Source organism: Nyctereutes procyonoides, unplaced genomic scaffold, assembly GCF_905146905.1.
Source record: "Nyctereutes procyonoides isolate TBG_1078 unplaced genomic scaffold, NYPRO_anot_genome, whole genome shotgun sequence".
NCBI lineage: Eukaryota > Metazoa > Chordata > Mammalia > Carnivora > Canidae > Nyctereutes > Nyctereutes procyonoides.
Window position 1 is genome coordinate 14790750 of NW_026575033.1, and position 24870 is coordinate 14815619.

Consider the following 24870-nt stretch of genomic DNA (forward strand, 5'->3'; position numbering starts at 1 on the left):
TATGTTGGTAAATTGAACACCAATAAAAATTAATTTATAAAAAAAAATAGGTATCCATTCTGTGAAAACAGATTGGAAGAATTAATATTGTTAAAATGCCCATACTACCCAAAGCAATCTACAGATTGAGTGCAATCCTTATCAAAATTCCAATGGCATCTTTCACAGAAATACAACAAATAATCCTAAAATTTGTATGCAACCACAAAAGACCTCAAAATACCCAAACCATATCCTCTAATGGAGAAGAGGTCAGTAGTGCTCAGGGCCTGGAACTTCAGGGGCTGTCTCTGGTGAATGCTACATGCTCTCTGTTGTTGTGTCTTGGCTGCTATATCCTTTAGGCTGCTCTGTCCTCTATGCTTTGTCTGCAGAGACTCTCTTGCCTACTGTGGGAATTGTTTAGTCTCTGGCCTAAATGTGAATTTTAACTAGATGTACAGTGTTTTTAATTAGTAGATGTGCAGTGTTTTAACTAGATTTGTAAAATGAGACCTAACACCAACTCTTCCAGAACTGAGGCTCTGCAAAACTCACTGGTTGGGAGATATGATGTGGGCAGGTGTTTGTACTGGTCTTCTAGGGGAGAGATCTGCTGCTCTGGGACTGAAGTAAGCTTGACTAAGAATCTAAGGGCCCAAGTGTCCATCAACAGATGAAGGAACAAAGAAGATGTGGTAGATTTTTTATACATATATAATGGAATATTACACAGCCATAAAAAGAATGACATCCTGCCAGTTGCAGTGGCATAGATGGAGTTAGACAGTGTCATGCTAAGGAAGGATGTCTGTTGGAGAAAGACAAATACCATATGATTTCACTTATATGTGGAATTTAAGAGACAAAACAAATGAACAAAAGGGAAAAAAGAGAGTCAAACTATATTATAAAGCTATAGTAATCAAATAGTATAGTGCTGTCATAAAAAGAGATGTGTATTAATGAAACAGAGTAGAGAATCCAGGAATAAATCCCACATATATGTGGTCGGTTAATTTATGACAGAGGAGCTGAGACTCTACAATGGGAAAAAGACAGTCTCTCCAGTAAATGGTATTTGACATTCCCACCAACAGTGCAGGAGGTGGGAATGTGAAATGGTGCAGCCACTCTGGAAAACTGTGTGGAGGTTCCTCAAAGAGTTAAAAATAGACCTGCCCTACAACCCAGCAATTGCACTGCTGGGGATTTACCCCAAAGATACATATACAATGAAATGCCGGGACACCTGCACGCCGGTGTTTATAGCAGCAGTGTCCACAATAACCAAACTGTGGAAGGAGCCTCGGTGTCCATCGAAAGATGAATGGATAAAGAAGATGTGGTTTATGTATACAATGGAATATTACTTAGCCATTAGAAATGACAAATACCCACCATTTGCTTTGACGTAATGGAACTGGAGGGTATTGCTGAGTGAAATAAGTCAATCGGAGAAGGACAAACATTATATGGTCTCATTCATTTGGGGAATATAAATAATAGTGAAAGGGAATAGAGGGGAGGGAGAAGAAATGGGTAGGAAATATCAGAAAGGGAAACAGAACATGAGGACTCCTAATTCTGGGAAATGAACTAGGGGTGGTGGAAGGGGAGGAGGGCGGGGGGTGGGGGTGACTGGGTGACGAGCACTGAGGAGGGCACTTGACAGGATGAGCACTGGGTGTTATTCTGTATGTTGGCAAATTGAACACCAATAAAAATAAATTTATTATTAAAAAATAAATAAAAGAAAAAAAGAAAAAGTAAATGGTATTTGAAGAACTGGACAGCTGAATGCAAAAGAATGAAATTGAACTTCTATTTTACATTATACACAAAGTCAATTCAAAACGGATTAAAGACTTGAATGTAGGACTTGAAACTACAACACTCCTAGAAGAAAACATAAGCAGTAAGCTCCTAGACATTGGTCTTGGCAATGAGTTTTTGGATTTGACACTCAAAGCAAAAGCAACAAAAGCAAAAATAAAATGATCAAGACTACATCAAACTAAACTGTAGACCAAAGAAAACTACAAATACATGAAAAGGCAACCTACAGATGGAAGAAAAACTTTCAAGTTACATATGTGATGAGGATTAATACACAAAAGATTTTAAAAATCCATGCTACTCAGATGAAAATAAACAATCTGATTTAAAAATCATGGAGAGAAGATCTGAAAGACATTTTTTTCCAAAGAATACATACAAATGGCCAATAAGTGAATTAAAAGGTGCTTAGCATCACCAATCATCAGGAAAATGCAAAGCAAAACCACAGTAGCTAATCATCTTAAATAACAAGAGGTAACAAATGTTGGTAAGGATATGGAGAGAAAGTGAACTTTTGTGTACTGTTGGTATGAATATAAATCAGTTGCAGCCACTGTGGAAAACAGTATGGAGTCTCCTCACAAAATTAAAAATAGAACTACCATATGATCCAGCCATTCTTCTGGGTAGATATCCAGAGGAAGCAAAAGCATTATCTCAAAGACATACATACCCACATGTTCATTTCAGCATTATTTACAATTAGCCTAAGACATGGAAACAACCTGTGAATCTGTGTATCCACATTTTCTTCACTTATTCATCTGTTGATAGACATGTAGGTTGTTTTATATCTATATAATGGAGGAAATACAGCCCTTTCAAACAACATGAGTGGATCCTGAGGGCATTATGTTAAGTGAAATAAGTCAGAGAAAAATACTATATGATTTCATATGTGGAAATAGAACCAAACTCATAGAAACAGAACATAGAGGTGGCAAGCGGGGAATATGGTGAATGGATGAATGTGGTCAAAAGGTACAGACTTTAGTTCTAAGACAGATAAGTTCTGGGGATGTAATGTATAGCATGTTGACTATAGTTAACAATATTGTATATTTGAAAGTTCCTGAGAGAGTAGATCTTACAAGTTCTCATCACAGGAAAAGGCTTTTATACCTGTGTGATGATAGATGTTAACTCACCTTATAATGGTAGTCATTTTGAAATTTATGCCTATATCAAATCATTATGTTGTATACCTTAAACTACTGTAATGTTATATGTTAATCATATCTCAGTAGAACTGAGACTTGAAACAAGTTGATAGGCAGTTATAACAAATGTACTACTCTGTGGGGGAATGTTGGTTTTGGTGATTGGTGGAACCCACAAGTACATGGTATATATGGGGCTAAAGGATATGTGGCAACTCTCTGTACTTCCTGCTCAGTTTTGCTGTACACCTAAAACTACCCTTAAAAAATCTATTTAAAAGAGTGTGTGTAATATGTAAGCTGATAGGGAAATAAGAAACCAGGAAAAATATTTACCTGTATGTTCAGGGTATGGATTGTGAATGATGGTATGAGTTAGATGTGAAACCTTTCTGCATCTTTTTATGTTTTTATGTTGTTATTTTTTATCAAAATAAAAGTATTATTTATTTTTAAAGCTAAATGTTAAAAATTGATAGATCAGTATTTAAATAAACTATCATAATATATTTTTGTCTTAAAAGACAAAAATCAGTGAGGCTAAGAGGGGTACCATGTAAGGCAAAAGGTTCAATTCACCAGGAGGACAAAACAATTTCAAATACATTTATACATAACAGCGTAGGTGAGGTATAGAAAGCAAAATTGACTAAATTTGAAACTGAAATAAAAGATTTCAGGTTTTTTTTTTTTTATTATTCATGATAGTCACAGAGAGAGAGAGAGAGGCAGAGACACAGGCGGAGGGAGAAGCAGGCTCCATGCACCAGGAGCCCAACGTGGGACTCGATCCTGGGTCTCCAGGATTGCGCCCTGGGCCAAAGGCTGGTGCTAAACCGCTGCGCCACCCAGGGATCCCCAAGATTTCAGTTTTTTAGAGATTTGAACATATTCTTTTTAAAGGAGCAGTCACCAAAAACCTTAACACAGTATAAATTTGAACGGAAAATCCAGTGGCTTGGTTTATATATACGTTCTTATCAAACTCACACAAAACTGTAAAAATTGCCAATTGAAGCCATAAAATTGTCCAAAATTTAAATGAATTATTGTCATAAAGATGATTTCTCACCTATAGTGCAATTATGCAAAAAATCAATGAGAATAATCAAACTAAGAAATGGAAATATATGTATTTTAAATAACTCATAACAATAAATTATTGTACATATTATAAAATGATTAGAATAAAAAATATTGAAAATTTTTTGTATGTACACTTCTAAGAATTGGCTTAATTGGTAATGGAGGCAATTTATAGCCATACATTTTTATTTCATTTTATTACCTTTTTTTTTTTTTTTTTTTTTTTTTTTGAGATAGAACACAAGTGAGGGGAGGAGCAGTGGGAAAGGGAGAGGGAGAGAGAGAGAATGAGAATCTCATGTAGACTCCCGGCTGACTGCTGAACCAGACACAGGGCTCAATCTCAAAACCCTGAGTTCATGACTTTTCATGACTTGAGCCAGTATCAAAGGTTAGAAGCATAACCTACTGGGCCACTGTGGCACCCCAGCCATAAATATTTATATTAAAAAAAGAAAGTTTTTCTTCTAGATTTTCAATTTTATGGTGAATGTAAGGATAGTTTAACATTGGATAGTTTAACATCCTTTAATATGATCTCCTTGTTAACACATTAAAGAGTAGCTATATAATTACACAAATGGATACAAAAAATTGGGTAACGTTCAGTATCCATTCATCATAAATATTCTTAGGAAACCAGGAATAGATGATTTCTTTAACCTGTTAGGGTATATCTTCTGGAAACTCACCCATAGTCCATTTAGTAGTAAAATATTAGAGCATTCCCTTTCAGTAACTTAAAATTAATGAAAGCCTGTTTTCACCACCACTCCCCCATTCAAGATCATAATTGAACAGTATATTGACATTCACCTAAAGTTGGCAAATTGTTTTCAAATATAAGATATATTTAGGCTGGACTATAAAACACAAGACAAGTTTCAATAAATTTAAAAGAATTGAGACCAAACAAAAATTTTCTTTGACTGCCACAAAATTAAATTTGAAATAAAGAACAGAAAGAGATTTTATAAATTGCTTGATAATTTGGAGAGTAAACAACACATTTCTAAGAACCCGTAGGTCAAAAAAGAAATCACAGAGAAAAATAGAAAATGGTTTGATTTGAATAAAACTGAAACATATACCATGTAACCAGAACATATAACAACTTACTGAATTCTCATGCATTGCTGAAGGGAATGTGAAATACTCCAGCCATGTTTCAGAAGAGTTTTCTAATTACTTAAAAAATGTGACCCTTAGCACATACCCTGGCATGTCCATGCTTGGATATCTACTCAAGAGAAATGACACCTGGACTTGTACTTGGACATTCTTAATACTATTTATCTATGATAATTCAGAGCTGGAAACAATCCAAAATTCTATCAGTTGGTGAATGGATAAAGTATCATATGTTCATACAATGAAATACTAGTGTACAGTTAAAAGGAAACAAACTATTGATGCATAGTAGGACATTAATGAGTCCTAAAAATCATTATGCTAAATAAAAGAAGCCTGATGCAGAAGACTTACATATTATGTGAAATATCCAGAATGTAGATTAGTGATTACATTGGGGTAGTGATGAGGGTAGTTATGGGAGTGGGAATTGACTACAAATGGCCACAAAGGGAACTTTTTAGAGTGAGGAAAAATTTCAGAACTGGAAATTGATGATGATTACATCACTCTATAAGGTTTTTGATAAATTACTAAGTTATATACTTATAAAATATGAATTTTATGTTTATGTTGGTGAGTGAAGCTGCTGGTAAAATGTGTTTCCGTTTTGATGGTGGAAGTATGAATGTACATATTTTTGGAGGTCATAAATTGCAAAGTCTCATAAAATTAAATATAAAAGCTTCTAACCGCCATCATTTCAGTTATAAGAATTTGTTCTAAGGAAATAGTCATGGATATACTCAAAGATTTACCTATAAGGGAAAAATTTTGTGTATGGTAGGAAAAAGAGAGTGGAAATAGCATAAATGCCAACAGTAGTGAATGGGTATATTATGCTACATAATTTACAGGAAAAAAAGCTATAAATTACCTTATATAGAATTATTCTCATTGTATTGATACCATCTATATTTGTCATCTATATTTATATGCATCATAATTCATCTAGAAGAACATAAACTGATACTTTATAATGATTTTCTCTAGGTTATGGAATTATGAGTTGCTCTTACTTTTTTATTGTTCCAACATATGGTCTGAGTTTGTTACAAGACATATCCAAAGAAAAGCTAGTTTGTTTTGTGAAGAAGAAAATCGGAATATGTTTTCATTGGAATGTTTAGTAAGCTAATAAATGTGTAATTTGTATGAGATTAAAAGGTTATTCTTAAAAAGATTGCATTCTTAATCCAAGTGGACAGAAATCCTATGAAATTCAAAGGTATGCAAATAGGCATTAAAAGCCTGAAGTCTGTTTAGGTCTTAAGGTTAAGTGGGGTCATGATGTTAGTTTCTCTCATATATGCCCTGTAGAAGCTTTTCAGAGCCCAATGCATAGAGTTGGGTCTTTGATTAGGGATTCTGTGGGAAACAAAATCATGTGATACATAACTCACCCATACTCTGCCTGAGATAACAGGTGGCATTTTTGGCTATCTCTTGACTGCTTTGCAGCAAGATTTATTGGTAAACATGGTTTTAAAGCAAACTGCAAGAAGAAGCTGACCCATTTCTTCTCTGGTATATGCAGAGCATTCTTCAAGTCCCCCCAGAAGCCTAGAATATAGCTGTACTGCAGACATTTACATCCTAGGAGCTCATCAGGAAGGCATTTATTTCTTTAGTAGCTGAAATTGTACTGGTGCAAGTAAGAGTTTACTGTAAATTCCTAATTAGGCTATTCCAGATAGCCTAATTTGGATAACTTTTACCAGCTTTATGTATCAGAGAGATATATTAAGGAATACACATTGGCTTTTTTCTTTCTTTCTTTCTTTCTTTCTTTCTTTCTTTCTTTCTTTCTTTCTTTCTTTCTTTCTTTCTTTCTTTCTTATTAGGAGCAAATGAAAATTTCAGTCCTCCTTGCCTTGGGTGTAGCTTGAATTGGAAGAGACTTATAGCCTTCCCCTGTATAATCCCATAATACTCATCAGTCCTGATTTTTTTTTAAAGACCAGTTGACCTTTTTCAATCATGTTTACTAAGTATTTGGCAAACACAGCCACAAGATAAAGCCTGAGCTTTGGGTTTACGTTATTTTGCTGTTTCCTTCCCTGGACTGAGGATTAGGTGAGGGGAGACAGCTGCCCTGTCTTTTGTTGTGCAGTTTGGAACTTGGAGAGTGATGTTAGTAGAGAGGATTTCCAGGTGAATGGTATCCAGATAATGGTTCATTATTTGATATCTGTATTAATTAAGGTAACAATGGCTGCTGTAACAGACAAACAATGAAATTTTAGTTACTTAACAGACTAGTAGTTTCTTTATTATTCACTGAAAATCCAAATGAGTGTTCCTTAACAGACAGTTTTCCTGTAAGCTGTGATTTAGAGATCCAGGCTGCTACTTCCATCTTGTGCCTCACTGTCTTCACCATGTGGTTCCTGTTTTCTGCCTTGGGGAAAGAGCATGGAAGACATGCATGAGCGCTGTTCTATTGACCAGGTCTAAAAATGGTTCATGACTTCCTGCTCACATTCCACTTGCTAAAACTCTTAAGTTTAGTGGCCAAATCGGGCTGTAAGAAAGGCTAGAATTCATAGTATAGCTGTGGATTCCTGAAGAAAGGAATAAGAATTGGTTTATATCATAGTTACCAGATCGGAACAGGAAATAATAGAAAATCAAGGTTGAGAGCTAAGAAGATCAGATTTTGAATTCAAAGACAGAGACACTAATGAGAGGCCTTGAGTAGAGCCTTCTGTCCTATTTATAGATTTGGTGTTGGGAGCAGGGGAAGACATAAATGAGCCAGTAGTAAGTAACTAAGTTTTTTGGTGCTTTTTTTTTTTTCCTTTGTTTGGTTTTAAATACCATGGCAGACCACAAATACAAAGCAATAATGAGTCCTGTTTACTTCTTTTGAATTATTTTGCTGTGTAATCCCAACATAAAACTAGAGTACTCACTTTTAGCTGTAATTTTAAATGCTTGATAATAAAGTTTAGCATAGATTATTTTATAGGCTTAAAAATAGATTTAAAAATTCTGTGGTCTTTGTTAGGAGAAGCCAATAGTTTTAACCTAATAAAAATAACTCCTAAATAGTTAATTAGAAATTTGAAAATAATCGCTGTGATTATTAATAATTTATAATTTGTATATTTCACATTTATTTAAGAAGTGTTTAAATAGTATTTTTGGATATTTAGAAGATAGCTGTGCTATAAACTGTTATTTTTTTATTTTTGCAGTTGGAAGTTAGTAAACATAATTACCTATATGATTCTGTATCTGCTTAATAGATTGTACTTTCTTATTCCAAAGTCATGAGATTAGAAAATCCAATGTATTTCATAGTATTTTGTTTTTCCCCCCTTTTTTTCCAGGAGAAAAGTGGAAATTATGCATACTCATAGTCTTTTCACTCTTCTTGGAGAAAGGCTGATGTTGCATACAAACACTGTGACTGTCACCACATACAACACACTTTATGAGGTAAAAATTTTTAAAAATGTGTAATGACAATTTAAAATGTGTTTAATGGGAACCTTCTGTATAATTGGGTTCAATAATTGGTCAATTAATCAAAAAGCCAGTAATCATTTTTAAATGAATACTTACATTTTAAAAATTTATTTTAAAACAATGCATGTATATTTATTTGCTAATCTTTTTGCATTTGTCCAAGGACTTTTCTCTGAGTACGGGTTGGCTGATTGGCTTTGTGTAGTTTTTTTTCAGATGAACCACATCCATTATGTATTATCCATTCACTCTCTACATCCCCCCTTCGTTGACTCTATCTCTGTCTTCGTTGGAATTGCAATATTAACCTAGAGTTAATAGGATAGATTGTAGCTAAAAATTTGTAAAAGAACTATCTGAAAGAAGCCTTAGATCTCATCATTTGAATTCAGAAATCCTTTTCTCACCATTTCTAACAAATGGTCATATAGCTTGGGCTCAGTATTTTCTATGAAATGCATGTACTACCTCCTAAAGTAACTTTTTATTTTTAAGTACTGGTAAAATATTAGTGATATTACCATTGTTAACCTAAAACCTTGATTCTACTATTCTGCAACTGATCTTCTGTGGTCCTAGTTCCTTTCTCTGATGCAGGGATTAACAAACTACTAATGCTTGTCTTTGTGTGGCAAGGAGCCAAGGATAGTTTTTATATTTTTAAATGTTGAAAATAATCAAAAGAAAAATAAAATATGACGTATAAAAATTACATGAAATTTAATTTCAGTGTCCTTGTTGGAACACAGCTTTGCTCATTCCTGTGCATACTACTTATGATTGCTTTTGTGTCATAGTGACAGAGTAGTTGCAACAGATATTATTTGTCATGCTCTCATCATCACTTTGCATGCTGCTCTGTGCACTACAGATCACAGTGTGCAATAATTTGATAGTGTTTCACAAACCATATGTATTTTGAACCTAACTTTTTTAAAAATACCAGTTCATATCCATCATGTCAAAATAAGAAAAATAGACTTCAGATATCGCACTTTTAAAATGCAAGGGTGTGAAATATTTTGTTACAGATTTAGATGGCAAAACATTTTGTCTTTTATAAGAGGACACTATTATGCATTGGTACCAATAGGTTAAACACTTAGAATAATATCCTTAACTTAGGAAAACAGTGGTCAGAAAATATAAAATACCATCATTGCAAATTTCTTCACAAAAATAAAAAAAGAAATGAGAGACCTTGAGGAGGGCAGATGCTGAAATTCTGAATGAGATTGTACTACAATTTTAAATTAACATGAGATACATTCAGACTCCTCTAATATTAGATTTTTTTTTTCATCTAAGTCACAGGCTGGATATATCTCATTTCTGTTTTTGCATGGTTCACAAGCAGAGGATAGTTTTTACATTTTTAAATGATAGGAATAAAAAATAAATATTTTATGATATGTAATTTTATGAAATTCAAATTTTGATATTTGTAAATAAAGTTTTATTGGATCATGGTTATACTTATTTAAGGTTAGTCTGTGAGTGACTTCATGCTGTAATGACTGAATTGAATTTTTAGAGAGAGACCATATGACCCACAAATCCTAAAATATTTACTGTCTGACCTTTCTGTAAAAATTCTGTGGCAAAGATAAAATTTCTTTCCATGCTGCAGCATAGAGAAATGTCTGTCCCCTCTTGTTGTTTTATTAAAAATTATATCTTAATCTGATAACAGAATTAATATGCATTCATTATAGAAATTTAGAAAATACAGAAAAGCACCAAAATAAAATTTACTTATAATGTCCCAATTAATACTGAAAAATATGTTTATAAAGTTTTTTTTTCTCAAGATGCCTGGGTGGCTCAGTGGCTGAGCATCTGCCTTCGGCTCAGGGTGTGATCCTTGAGTTTGAGTCCCACATTGGGCTCTCAGAGGGAAGTCTGCTTCTCCCTCTGCCTGTGTCCCTGCCTTCTCTCTGTGTGTCTCATGAATAAATAAATCTTTAGAAGTTTTTTTCTCAACTCATATACATGTACAGACATACGTACAAAGAGTTCTTATGAAATATACTCAACATAGTTTTATGTTACCCTTTTTTCACTTAACAGTATACTGCAAATATTTTTATTACAAAATGTTCATCATAGCCAGGGAGGGCAAACTTTTTTGGCAAAGGGCCAGATAATACATATTTTAAACTTTGTGGTAATCTTAATTTGTCAGGGCTAACACAGAATACTATGTATTCTGAGTGGCTTATAAACAGCAGAATTTTTATGTCACAGTTCTAGAGGCTAGAAAGTCCAATAGTAAAGCAGTGGCAGATTTGGTGTCTGGTGAGGTCTCACTCCATGCTTCATAAACCATCTTTTCACTATGTCCTCACATGGCATAAGTGTCAAGGGATGTTTTCAGTTTCTTATACTAATCCCTTTCATGAGGGTTCTGGAGCCCTAAACACCTCCTAAAAGGCCCCACATCTAATAGCATCACACTGGGGATTTGTTTTCAATATAGGAAGTTGTGGGGACACAAACATTCAGTCTATAGCAGCAGGCTATGTGATGTTTATGGAACTACTCAACTCTGCATTTGTGGCTCAGAAGCAGCCATAGACAATATGAACCAAATGGGTGTGCTGTGCAATGAAACTTTATTGTATCTGTTTTTTAATAAAAATTTATTTATTTATTCATGAGAGACACACACACAGAGAGAGAGAGAGAGAGAGAGAGAGAGAGAGAGAGAGAGAGGCAGAGACACAGGCAGAGGGAGAAACAAGCTCCATGCAGGGAGCCCGATGTGGGACTCGATCCCGGATCTCCAGGATCAGGCCCTGGGCTGAAGGCGGTGGTAAACCACTGCGCCATGGGGGCTGCCCATGTATCTGTTTTATTTGTATCTGATTACAGAAACAGATGTTATCCTGAATAATATTTTGACCCCAGATCTGTAACATTACTTTTAGCTGTTTTATTTCATCTTTTTTCTGTTTTATATTATCCTCAGTAAATTTAAGAGTGGCTGCCTTTTAGATAAATTAAAAAACTCTTTTGGCTACTATTTCTTTCATTTCTAAGCTTAATATTGCAACTTTATGTCAGCCATTCTCTGATTACATGAATTTTAAGTTCATACTCCAGAACACAACTTTTGTGAGCAAAAGTTTTTTGTATTGTTTTAATATTTATAAACAAAAATGTTTACATCTATAAAGAGAACTGAATAGAAAGGCCTACCCTATGCAAAACATCTTGATTCTGGTATTGTATTTCCCTAATAACAGTAACTATTTTGGGGGGTATATTTCCTGTGACAGTCACTTTGGAATAAATACTTTATATACATTATCTCAGATCCTTACAACATCTCTCTGAAACTGTTTTTTGGTTCTTATTGTTGTCTTGTTAAACAGACAACCTGAGAATCACAAGTTAAACAATTTGCTTGGTAACATATGACTAATTAACGGTTGTAAAATAAGCAGATTCCATAGTGTCTGTGCATAAGGCAAAAAAATGTCCGTATCTACCTTAATGGACAATATTAAAGTCCTCTAAATCAAAACCTTGCTACAGTATTAGATTAGAGCTCTATCTATTTATGTTTCTATCTTGGTTTTCTTAGACTAGTCCATTTGGTTGATGATGCCTATACATGTTTTTTTTTAATAATTTTTTGCTTATATTTCTGACCCTCTGCTTGTCAAAACAATTAGTCTCAATAGAGTAGAATATCTTTGTATTCAGTGAAACCTATTAAAATAAGTATGTAGCATAACAATGTAATACATTGAATTTGAAAAATCATTTTGTACTCTTAACCTTTAAGAAAATGTTCTATGTATATATACATATATATTTATTTCTGTGAATCTTCCTGAAAAGTGGCTCAAAAGCAAGTGCAGTATCATTTTTACCTACCATCTATACTCATATGCACTCTCTTAGTATCCAGATTTTAGTCTCTAATGATACTCTACAAAGCCAAGCTGTTGCCGATTCCATGTCTTAGTTGGAGAAAGTCTGGATAAGTTTGGATCTCCTGATACTGGATGTTGGATGTTGCAGATGAAGGAACTAACCTGCAAGGTCTCTGACCAATTTGGCAATAATATATGCTTTTAAAGTAGAATAATAATAATCTTGGTTAATTGGAAAGATGGACTGGATTAAATATAATACTCTGAAAAGAAAAATTAACATAAGTATACAAAAAGTCAAAAAAGAAAGATGGTTATGATATGATTGGGTAGCACAGTTGATCCCATAAAAAAGAAGAAAGGATCTTCAGCATAAACTTTAATACTAACAGACCAAATTATATTATCAGACAGGATGGTGGATGACTAATTCTAGATCACCAAAGTTAAAAGATTGCACCATTTTGGATGGTAGCATCTAGTTGCAGAAAATTAACACTTATGTGATAGGTTCGAATTTAATTCTCATTAACATAGTAAGTGAAGTTTAACTATAAAAAGAAAACAGCCTCAGAACCTGCAGTGTGAGTTTGATTCCCTTTATGAGCATCAATCAGGGCCTGCACCCCTGGTGAGAATCACTTGGTTGATAATCTTCAGTTTGAAAGCTCTTTGTACCTTAATTTTCTATTTTGGTTTGATAAATAACCTTAAATTCAAACAGTGTCAAAATAAATATCGCAACAACTGTAGGAAAGTATAAAATTAAGTACAGAAATAATAAAAAACTATGTCAAACTTATGGTTTCAATAATGTTTCAGAATGTGAGGTTTTTGCAAAGTTTTTGGAAAGCCAGTTAAGATGGGTTCTATGTCATTGTGATCTTTAAAATTCTAAATCTGAAAATGCTTATAAGAGAACAAACAATATTAAAGGACAAAGTAAGTTAGATCTTTTGGCAGTATATAGCAGACAATGTATAAAATTTGTGAAGATGGCTATTGGAACACTTAAAATGTGGCTAGTGTGAATTGAGATGTGTTCTACTGGTTCAGTAATTTTGGATTTCATGTTCATATGTGGTTCTAACCCTTTTGTACTATTTTGTTTTTGTAGAGGCTGGAGTTACTTGCTATGCATACCTCTAATCAATACCAGTCAAACCTTCATAGCCCATCTTGAATCATAGCTTTTCATTAAGATGTTTACATCTATATTCATCTCTTCTTATTTATATGTCATTATTTCCCTCTCCCTTTTAAAAACTCACATAGGTTTTATTGACAGTATACCATGTTTTATTATTTAACAGGAGCATGCATTTATGCCTGTCTCTGGAGTATTAATTAATAGAGTCTTAAAATATAGTTCCACCTAGCAACTATGTTTTCCTTTCCAATCATGTAACAGAGTGTGGGCACATAAGTGGCTCTTTAATGCATGCTGGATTGAGTTTCTGAATATGTTTTTGTAATTAAAAAAACCCTCATATTTGAATATGTGAGAATTTTAAAAACACTTTCACATATAGAGCCTTTTGATCTTCATAGCAATTTTATTAAATAGGCAAGGCAATTACTATCCTATCTTTAGAAGATCAAGTAGGGACTTAAAAAGGACAATATTAAATTGTAGATTCTTTGAGATAAGTTTTGTTGTCTATATAATGAGGTTTCTTCTTTTTAGGGTAAGGAAGTTTTGACTATTCTCTATCATGGAGGAGTGTGGCCTGGTCTTTTCCAAGCTTGTCTATAGTTATTTTGAATCTCTTTGTAAATAGAATTTTAGGGATTTTGTCCAGTGGGCTGTAGGTCCACACCAGGGCTTTTTGGGGCACATCAGTGTGAAAACTTCTTGTAAGCATATACCAACCACTGAATATTCTCTGGCATTTTTAAATGCTTTGAGTTTTCAAAGAAATTTCTGTCCCATGTCTCAACTCAATCTGATTAATAGTGCATGTCTATAGTACTGTGTTCAGAAAATTCTGAAGGACTGTATAGTTTTAACAACAAAATGTTTAGTCTAAACATGTAAGAGTGAAGCAGAGAGGTTCTTATGCCCTATGTTTATCATTTTAAGTAATAGTTAGGTTTTTATTTCAAGTCAGTACTTTTTTGATAAACATTCCTAATGTACGTACAGTAAATCAGTTTCCTGTTTTCTTTTTCTTCTTCTTCAGTGAGGGTGAGAGTGGGTCAGACAAATGCCACTGCTGAATGTCATGCTTTTTTTTCTAATCAGATGGGATCGTCTCTGGCTTATGCCTAATTTTCTTTCTCCATCCCCAACTTTTGAAAAAAAGCTATGTACAGCTAGACTCTCAACTAACTTTTATGGTTTTTCCATAGTTTTTGTACTTTACTAACCTAAGTTGAACTAAAAGTTTCATTCAGAATTTATTAGCATGTTAAGTTAAACAAGAAGTTAAATCACTATTATAAAATTATATCGTTGTTAGGGTTAGTCTCATTAGATTATTTGTATATGCAAGAATAGAGGTATCCACAGAATGAAGCCTAGAAAACAGTGAACAGTCACATATCCATTCTTTAAATATAATTCAGTTATCCATTCTTAAATTTCACAAATGTTTGAGTACTGGCAGTGTGTCAGGCACTGTGCTGATTGCTAGGAATATAACAGTGAAAAAGATATGTTAAGAATCCAGCACTCATAGAGACTGCATTTTAGTGGAAAAATTAGAAAATGTTTTGGAATTTTGATTTTCATTTGGCCAACATTTTGTCCTTTTTTGTTATTAGAAAAAAGTTTATAGAAAAATTCATGGATAGATGACAATAGACCACAATTTTAATAAAGATTTTTCCCTTATCACACTTCATTTTGAAGTTGGCACCCAGGCTTAGACATATTTTTATTTTCTTTTTTCTAAGTTTTTTAAATTAATGATGACATAAAGAGTCAAATGTTTACAATATACAACACAAGTATATTAAGGATATACACACTGTGAAAGTATTTCAAACAGAATAAATTTTTGGATTTCCTAATTAATCTTTCCTACTGTAGATATTAGTTCTTTTTTTGTCTTTATCCATAATAAACAAAATTTTAAAACTAGAGAGTTGAAAAATTTAGAAGTATGTGGAATGACTGAATGACCCTTTGGAAGAGGGTTTCATTTGATTTTTGACAGAATTGACATTTTTTGTAAATTCTTTGTTTATTTTGAAATTATGATTTAAATTGTTTTCTAAATGAAAAAAAATTGTTTTCTAAATGAAATTCAAATTCTTCATCTTTCAGATCTTGACAGAGCAAGTATGTACTCAAGTTGTACACAAACCACATCCAGAGCCAGATTCTACAGTGAAAATTCAGAATCCAAGTGAGCAAACAGCATATATATATATATATATATATATATTCTCTATGTTGTACTTTTCATTTGTGTGACTTACTTATTTTGTTACTGGAAGTATGCTACCCTTAATTACCTTCATCTGTCTCATTCACCCATCTCCCTACCCCACTCTCATCTGACAACTGCCAATTTGTTTTCTGTATTTAGGAGTCTATTTCTGTTTGTTTTGTTTTTTAGATTCCAGATGTAAGTGAAATCATACGGTATTTGACTTTTTCCAGTTAGCATAGTACCCTCTAGGTCCATCCATGTTGCAAAAGACAAGGTCTCATTCTTTTTTATGACCAAGTAGTATTCAATTGTGTATATATAGTACATCTTCTTTATTTATCCACCTATGGACACTTAGGGTGGTTCCATATCTTGACTATTACAAATAATGTTGCAGTGAACATAGAGGTGCATTTATCTTTTAGGATTAGTGTTTTAATTTTCTTTGGGTCAGTACCCAGTAGTGGTGTTATTGGATCGTAAGGATAATTCTATTTTTAATTTTTTGAGGACCCTTCATACTGTTTTCCACAGTGGCTGCACCAAATTACATTCTCACCAACAGTGCATGAGAGTTCCCTTTTTCCTCATCCTCACCAATCTTGTTATTTCTTATTTTTTTGATACTAGCTAGCTAAACAACAGTTCTTCATTGTAATGCAGTCATAATGTGGTAACTTGGAAAACTAAAGCAAAACTTTTCATAACCACCTTAATCATTATGATGATTACCATAGTTCATGATACCTATAAAACTCATCTACCCCTAAAGCTAAGATGAAAATGAGTAAAACTTGAGTGGAAAATACATTGTAGTTCTAAATCTTGACCTTTTTTAAAATTCATTTACAGTGATTCTTAAGGTGGTGGCAACTTTGTTAAAAAATTCTACACCAAGTGCAGAACTGATGGAAGTTCGTCGTTTATTTTTATCTGACATGATAAAACTTTTCAGTAACAGCCGTGAAAATAGAAGGTAAGCAGTTTCAATACTATAACAAAACTTTATTGTATAATTCTCTTCTTTATTTCAATCTCTTTAAAAAAAGTTTTCAAATCTTTCCCATATTGCTAAGTAATGGTAACTATCAAAAAAAGCATTTTATGTTTCTTTGATATAATCTACATTCATTACATTTGTATTTATTTTTATGTTTTTATTTGATTATGTGGCTATTACATTTTAATTGTATCTGTGAATATTCACAGACCCTTATTTAAAATGCATCATTCCTTTTGGTGACACCCATCTGTTGTAATCATGTTGGATTTCCTCATATTCATCTATGCTTCTCTAAATTTTTGTCTGATAACTGATTGCTGTCATGCATTTTTGAGCTAGTTAGCTAAGACAGGAGGTAAAGTCTATTGCCATCGTTGCTTCCTGAGTTTAATTTCAGAAATATTTATTTTGTATCTGGTATGTATAAAGCACTGTGCTACACAAGTTGTCTTAGCATCCAGTCTTGGTACAATTTAGTGGATAAGATAACCGTAAAACTCTGATTAATATATAATGTATTAAGTGCATTGTGAGTGCTACATGTGATGAAGGAGTAGAGAAACAGTAGCTAAATCTGACTGGGAGAGTTAGGAAACCAATTTGAAATGATAATTTGGATTTTTCCAGGTAGAAAAATGGGAGGAAATCATTCCAGGTATAGAATATAGAATGTGCAGAATGACAGTGCACCTTGCTTTATCTAGGTCAGATCATATTTTCATTCTTTATCTAAATTTCCAAATAGTAAATACTAATATAAATTAGGTATTTTTAATGAGTTTTTTTCCCACTAGATGCTTATTGCAGTGTTCAGTGTGGCAAGATTGGATGTTTTCTCTTGGCTATATCAATCCTAAAAATTCTGAGGAACAGAAAATTACCGAGATGGTCTACAATATCTTCCGGATTCTGTTGTATCATGCAATAAAATATGAATGGGGAGGATGGAGAGTCTGGGTGGATACACTCTCAATAGCTCATTCCAAGGTAAAAAGAGATTTAGCATTTTATATCATCAGGGTTATAGCTGTGGAGTGAATGGTTGTAAACACACATCTGGTGCCATCTTGTGGCCATTTCACATTATGGCCATTCCTTTATCTCACCTTTCTTTTTGTTTTTGGTTATATTTTCTCTGTGTTCATAAACTGTTAGCATAAAATATTTTATAAATCATTTAATTGAAATTCCAGGTTTATGAGTTAGGAATTTTAGACCTCGAAGTGATACCACACATATTTATAGCTTAAGTCTAAGCCAATAGCTCTTTTACCTAAAATATAGTTCTTAAAAGAATATTTCATGAAATACATTCTGAAATATATGTTTTAAGACTTTTAAAAAGTAGTCAGAAGTTGCTTTTATTTCCAAGTGAATCATAAGTAAGTGTTTTAATGGTATTTTTAACAGCATTATCTTTTCTTTTTAGTTCTAAAGAATCTATCTATCTATCTATCTATCTATCTATCTATCTATGTATCTATCTGATCTTGGTAAGGGAAAGTAGTGGATTAAAATGAAGAGTTATGTACACATTAGATTTTGAGAAATCACGGTTAAGATTTTTCATGTGGTGTCATAGGAAAAGCATGGGTGTCAGAAGTTTGGCTTTTACTCCAGTCTATGCCATAATTAAGTTTTGTGACTTTAGGAAATTCATTTAGTCTTTTTGTGCAGAGGTTAGAAAAATGGTTTTTTTAAATGTTTTTAAGACATTACAGAAAGTAAATATCTTAGTTTTGGGGGGCTATATAGCCTCTGAAGCTACTGTTTAACCCTGCCATGTAGTGTGAAAATAGCCATAGGCAGTATGTAAAAAATTAAATATGGCTGTGTTCTCATAAAACTTTACTAAAACAAGTGATAAGCAGATTTGGTTCATGGGCTACAGTTTGTCAGCCCCCACTTTTGAGACTTGATTTCCTCTTCTGTAAAATAAAGAAGTTTTGGATCAAGATAATCTCCAAAGAAAGATCCCTCTTAACCTAAAATATTGTTATCATTTAAGTATAAGTTAATATCATATGTGCCTATCAGGAAAGATTTTTATTACTGTTAAAACTTATATTTTACAACATAATTGGCACCTTTTATCTTTATATTAACAAATTTTAAAATAGTATTTTCTAAGTAAAAACTGCATTTTTTTGAAAAAATATTCTTAACCATTCTTATTCTTTATTCTTGTAAAGTAATTGGTTACTTATAAAGTAACCTATTAAAGTAGCCTATATAAATATAAAATTGTGATGTTATAACAATTTAAAAATGCATATATTTATAGATATATGTTATTTTTAAACAATCTTAGTTGTTGGTAGTAGGCACACATGTGAGTAGATGGTGAAAACTGATATAGCAATAGTAATTTGGATATTATATATTATTAGCCAATTTTCTGTGGTAGCTGAAGTCAAATATGCAGGACTTCAACTGGCATATTAGGTTAGAGTAACATTGAAATACTTAATCTGAGAGAAAAGCTTAATGTACTTAAAACCTTAATGTTTCTAGTTTACTTGATTGTCTTTTGGGACAAGTTGTATAATAAATCATATCTAACTTTTTTTGATAATTATCTCCAATTATTTAGTGGAACTTATCTTAATATGTGCTACATTTGAAATCTTAATTTTTTTTTACTTCAGTTTTACTATTATACAGAACTTTATTTGGATTTTCTTCTTTTCAGTATGTATATAAAATGCCTTAATGTTTTCTTTGCGTATTCCTAAGGTCACTTATGAAGCACATAAGGAATACCTAGCAAAAATGTATGAAGAATATCAGAGACAGGAGGAGGAAAACATTAAAAAGGGAAAAAAAGGGAATGTGAGCACCATCTCTGGTCTTTCATCACAGACTACAGGAGCAAAAGGTGGATTGGAAATTCGAGAGATAGAAGACCTTTCACAAAGCCAGAGCCCAGAAAGTGAGACAGATTACCCTGTCAGCACAGATACTAGAGACTTGCTCATGTCAACAAAAGTGTCAGATGATATTCTTGGAAATTCAGACAGACCGGGAAGTGGTGTACATGTGGAAGTACATGATCTTCTAGTTGATATAAAAGCAGAAAAAGTAGAAGCAACAGAAGTAAAACTTGATGATATGGATTTATCACCAGAGACTTTAGTAGGTGGAGAAAATGGTGCCCTTGTGGAGGTGGAATCTTTGTTGGACAATGTATATAGTGCTGCTGTTGAGAAACTCCAGAACAATGTACACGGAAGTGTTGGTATCATTAAAAAAAATGAAGAAAAGGATAATGGTCCATTGATAACATTAGCAGATGAGAAAGATGAACTTCCTAATAGTAGTACATCATTTCTCTTTGATAAAATACCCAAGCAGGAGGAGAAACTTCTTCCTGAACTTTCTAGCAATCATATTATTCCAAATATCCAGGACACACAAGTACATCTTGGTGTTAATGATGATCTTGGATTACTTGCTCACATGACTAGTAGTGTAGACTTAGGCTGTGCCTCAAGTATAATAGAAGAAAAAGAATTCAAAATCCATACAACTTCAGATGGAATGAGCAGTATTTCTGAAAGAGACTTAGCATCATCCTCTAAAGGGTTAGAGTATGCTGAAATGACTGCTACAACTCTGGAAACTGAGTCATCTGGAAGCAAAACTGTGCCAAATATTGATGCAGGAAGTATAATTTCAGATACTGAGAGATCTGACGATGGCAAAGAATCAGGAAAGGAAATTCGAAAAATCCAGACCACTGCTACAACACAAGTGAGTTGTCCTACATGAGTTCTAAAAATGAATTCAACAGATACTGAGTTGTTAGCACTACAGCAAAAAGAGTAATTTCTACCAGTTACACCACGTTTATACTTAATTATGGTATTATAGTGATTTATAGAATCAAATAATGTGGTACTATACATAAAAGACATTTCAAATATCTGAATTGCATTTCCAACTCTGCCACATTTTGTCTGTGTAACTTTGTTGAACCTCTCTGGGCCTGAATTTCCTTATACAATACAAGAGGTTATACTAGATGAAAATAGGACCTTTAAGGGCTCTTTACCCATTTTAATAGCTTGTGACTCTTTGTCTAAATTTGTACATTTTGTACTAAGAGCTTTATTCTGAATAATTGATTAATTTTAACCTTTTAAGCTTCAGGCCCAGCCTTGTTCTGTGGATTATAGGAAAGAGGACTTGGAGCCCAGATTGAACTGATAAATGAAGTGAAGGGGAAGGGGAAGGGGAAGAGGAACTGTTATTTATCAAGTGCCTACTATGTTCCAGGCACTGTGCTATATGTTTTCAAATTTAATCCTCACAACCACCCTGTGAGGTAGGTAATATGGCTGTGAACATTAGAAATGAGAATTTTCTTTACAATTACATGGGTAAGAATCTGTTATGAGAAAATTAAGGATTCTTAGGCCTGGTATTAAGGAAACGTTAGTGCTGCAGTTCTGGCCTCGCCAGAATAAAGCTAAAAAAGAGATGTTGTTTTCTGATATGAATTTTTATTATGGAGCTTTCAATTTTAAGACTACTTACTTATTTTGTAGGCTAAATTACCTGATGGTTAAGACTTGAAAAATACTTTTATCCTTAATGATTCAGTTTTTTTGGTTGTTCTCTGGGTTTTCCACTCACTTTTCAATGTCAACAAAGATAAAATTAACATGTTTCCATTACAGTTATACTATCAAGAGTAAACTATAGCTTTCTAGTGTCTTTGTACTCTAATAACTATTAATAATGTATTCTGTGTCTGGAAAATAAAAACAGAAACAAAAAATATAAAAATGTATTTTGTGTGTGGCAAGGGTATTTTTTTTTTCTCTATTAACTACCAGTTTCCATTTTTGTGGCAATTGTGCCATAGAAGGGAGTAGAGATAGTGAGTCTGGTAAAGACCTAAAAGAAATAAAAGCATGGTGCATTATTTATTGAACAAAATAATCACTGTGCTTGCCTGGTTTTCAGTCAGAGTTTGTAGGCATTTTTTCTGGTTTTCTAACTTATCAAATGTACTATTTTTCTTTCTTTTTTTAAAAAAATATTTATTATTATTATTATATTTATCTATTAATATTTATTTATTCATGAGAGACACAGAGAGACAGAGACACAGGCAGAGGGTGAAGCAGGCTGCATGCAGGGAGCCTGATATAGGACTAGATCCTAGGACCCCGGGATCACGCCCTGAGCCAAACGCAGATGCTTAACCGCTGAGCCACCTAGGCGTCCCATGAATGTACTATTTTTCTAAATTGAAGTATTGTGAGTGAAATAGACTTTTGAGTTAACTTGAATCTGTTCAAGTAATATTTTTTAATCTTGTGTTTCCAGTTATAGTTAATGACATACACCAATTATACTTCAATTTATATGTTCACTTTCCTAAGGAAGAAATGTGGTCTAATATGAAGACTTCATAAACAGGAGTAAAGAGGACTAGGTTTTCAATGTGAACTTTGGTGTTAGACCTGAGGTGTTTGATTACCTTGCTTAGTTTTTGGAATAGCAAAATAAAAGTAGTAACAGTAGCCTCTTCAGCTCAAAATGGTTTCTGTTCAGGGAATCCTCTGATGATTAATATATGTAGAATATATTAACCTATCAAAGTCCTATGCAAAAGCTTTACTCCCTCACTTGACATGCATGCTGTTTTCCTTTTGAAATGAACTATTTCTTTTGCAGTCTGCAAAGTTCACCTTTTCTTTCTCTAGGCTGTTCAGGGTCGGTCTATTACACAGCAAGACAGAGATCTCCGTGTGGATTTAGGATTTCGAGGGATGCCAATGACTGAGGAACAGCGACGTCAGTTCAGCCCTGGCCCACGCACTACAATGTTCCGTATCCCTGAGTTTAAATGGTCTCCAATGCACCAGCGACTTCTCACCGATTTACTATTTGCATTAGAAACAGATGTACATGTTTGGAGGAGGTAGAAATATTTCTTTTCTTAAATAAGGCAATTTCCACTTAAAATTAGTATTTTAAATTAGTGACATCAGTTGATCAATAGGGAATTATATCATTGAATAATCTCACAATTAAATTTATTAAAAATAATCCAACATTGAAATTTTATATAGAAACATGAATACTTTTGCAAAGGTTATAGGTCTAAGGCTCAAAACAAAAGTTACTGAAGAACTTAGGCTTAAGACAATTAAAAAGCAAAATTTTGAAGTCTGGTATTGCCTATTCTATATATAAAAAAGATTTAACAACAATAAAAAGGTTCATTTTTGGTTCAAAGCTGTTTCCACATTTTTATTCTTTTTCTGTTAAAGTTAATACTGTATATTAAATATATTCTTGGTAATAAGATTATAACATATAGTATTAAAATAAAATTTAAAATCACCTTATGACATCTATTTTTAGAGCCTTTACCAGTAGTTTACATATAATCACTTAAAAGTCTATATAAATTAAATCATCACTTAAGGAAAACTGCATAAATTAAATCAGTACCTTGCCTCACTTTCAGTTAATTTTCTAATAGCAAATATGCAACAAATTAAGCAATTATGAGAATACATCATTTGTGCATGTACATAAATTAGGAGGTTGATGGCTTTGACAGAGTACCCCACTGTCATTGACTTAAATAATCAGTGGCATGGTCTTCTCTGGACTCAAGGAAGCTTCCCTGCTTCTCCTACTTTCCTTCTAAGATTCAAGGTGACTGATTCAGCTCCCAGCACGAATTCAACATAGGGAACTTGCTCAAAGTAGAAGGCAGGGACTCTTCTTCCTCCTTTATCCCTTTCTTCATTCCTCCTCTTCCCTTTTTCCCCTCTCCCTCTTCCTCTTTCTCCTCTTTTCTTCTCCATATTTTCTTCTCTTCTGTCTCTTCCTCTGGTCCTCTACTTTTCCTTTTCCTACTCCTTACCTTCATCCTCTTTCTTCTTTTCTATAAGAAGCCCCTCAAAAAATCTCCCCCTTACCTCTAATGTGCCAGCAATTGATCACCAGCAAAAGGGAATGAATGGTATTATGATTGGCCTATGTAGAGCAATACTGGTTAATAACCTAGTTAGCTGAGGTAAAGCTACCTTTTCTATACCTGATCTAGTTTAACAAGAGAACAAAATCTAGATTGTGTTAGGGAAGAAGAAATAGCTATAATGGAAAACAGTGTCTGCCGTAGAAAGTTTCTACTTCTATTTTTCATCAGTTTTGTCCTTAGTCTACTCATATGATGGTAACAATGGTGTTTCCATTGCAAGTGTTATTATATGCTAAATTACCTATGAATGCTATATAAGGAAACTGGAATACAATGACATATATTACTGTTAACATGACTATCAATGGAGGTATATAGTGTAACTTACTAATTATAGTATTAGTAGTCCCCAAATGAGAGATACTCAACTTTCCTTTCTTTAACATAGGATGGAAACATAACATAAACAAGATACCATGTATGCCTATTCTCTTTCATGAGTTCTCATAAAATTCCCCAAACAGAATTTTACTTAATTTTTTAAAATATTTTATTTTTATTTATTTGAGAGAGAGAGAAAGCACACAAGTGCATGCACAAGCAGGAAAGGGGGAGAGGAAGAGGAAGACTGCAACTCCTCACTGAGTAGAGAGCCAGCTTGGAGCTCTTTCTCAGGACCCTAAGACCATAATCTGAGCGGAAGGCAGACACTTAACCAACTGAGCCATCCTGGAGCTCCTAATTTAATTTTTTAAAAGGTAGCTCTCTATTAAGGATTGGGCAAACATCTTGACATCTAAAATATCATAGATGATAGTTTACAGTTGCAAAGAGTGAGAATCATTGACTTAAAATTGATCATGCTGAAGATTGAATAGCTACACTTAAAGAAGATGACGAGATATCTGGCCTTCCATTCAGTTTCTGATGCTTTGTCTTCAAAGAATTTATCCTTAACCAGTGTTAGACAAGCATGTTCTCT

At 33.3% G+C, this 24870-nt stretch overlaps 1 protein-coding gene across 2 annotated transcripts in view; it reads left to right on the top strand.

The window, feature by feature from the left end:
- NBEA (neurobeachin) overlaps positions 1-24870 on the top strand; it is a 672481-nt gene that overhangs the window by 175796 nt on the left and 471815 nt on the right. For both annotated transcript variants that reach the window (XM_055317362.1, XM_055317363.1), the window contains exons 18-23: positions 8534-8642; positions 15828-15909; positions 16789-16912; positions 17734-17926; positions 19676-20692; positions 22657-22874. In XM_055317362.1, coding sequence (XP_055173337.1) covers positions 8534-8642; positions 15828-15909; positions 16789-16912; positions 17734-17926; positions 19676-20692; positions 22657-22874 — 1743 coding nt within the window. The remainder of the gene's footprint in view (positions 1-8533; positions 8643-15827; positions 15910-16788; positions 16913-17733; positions 17927-19675; positions 20693-22656; positions 22875-24870) is intronic.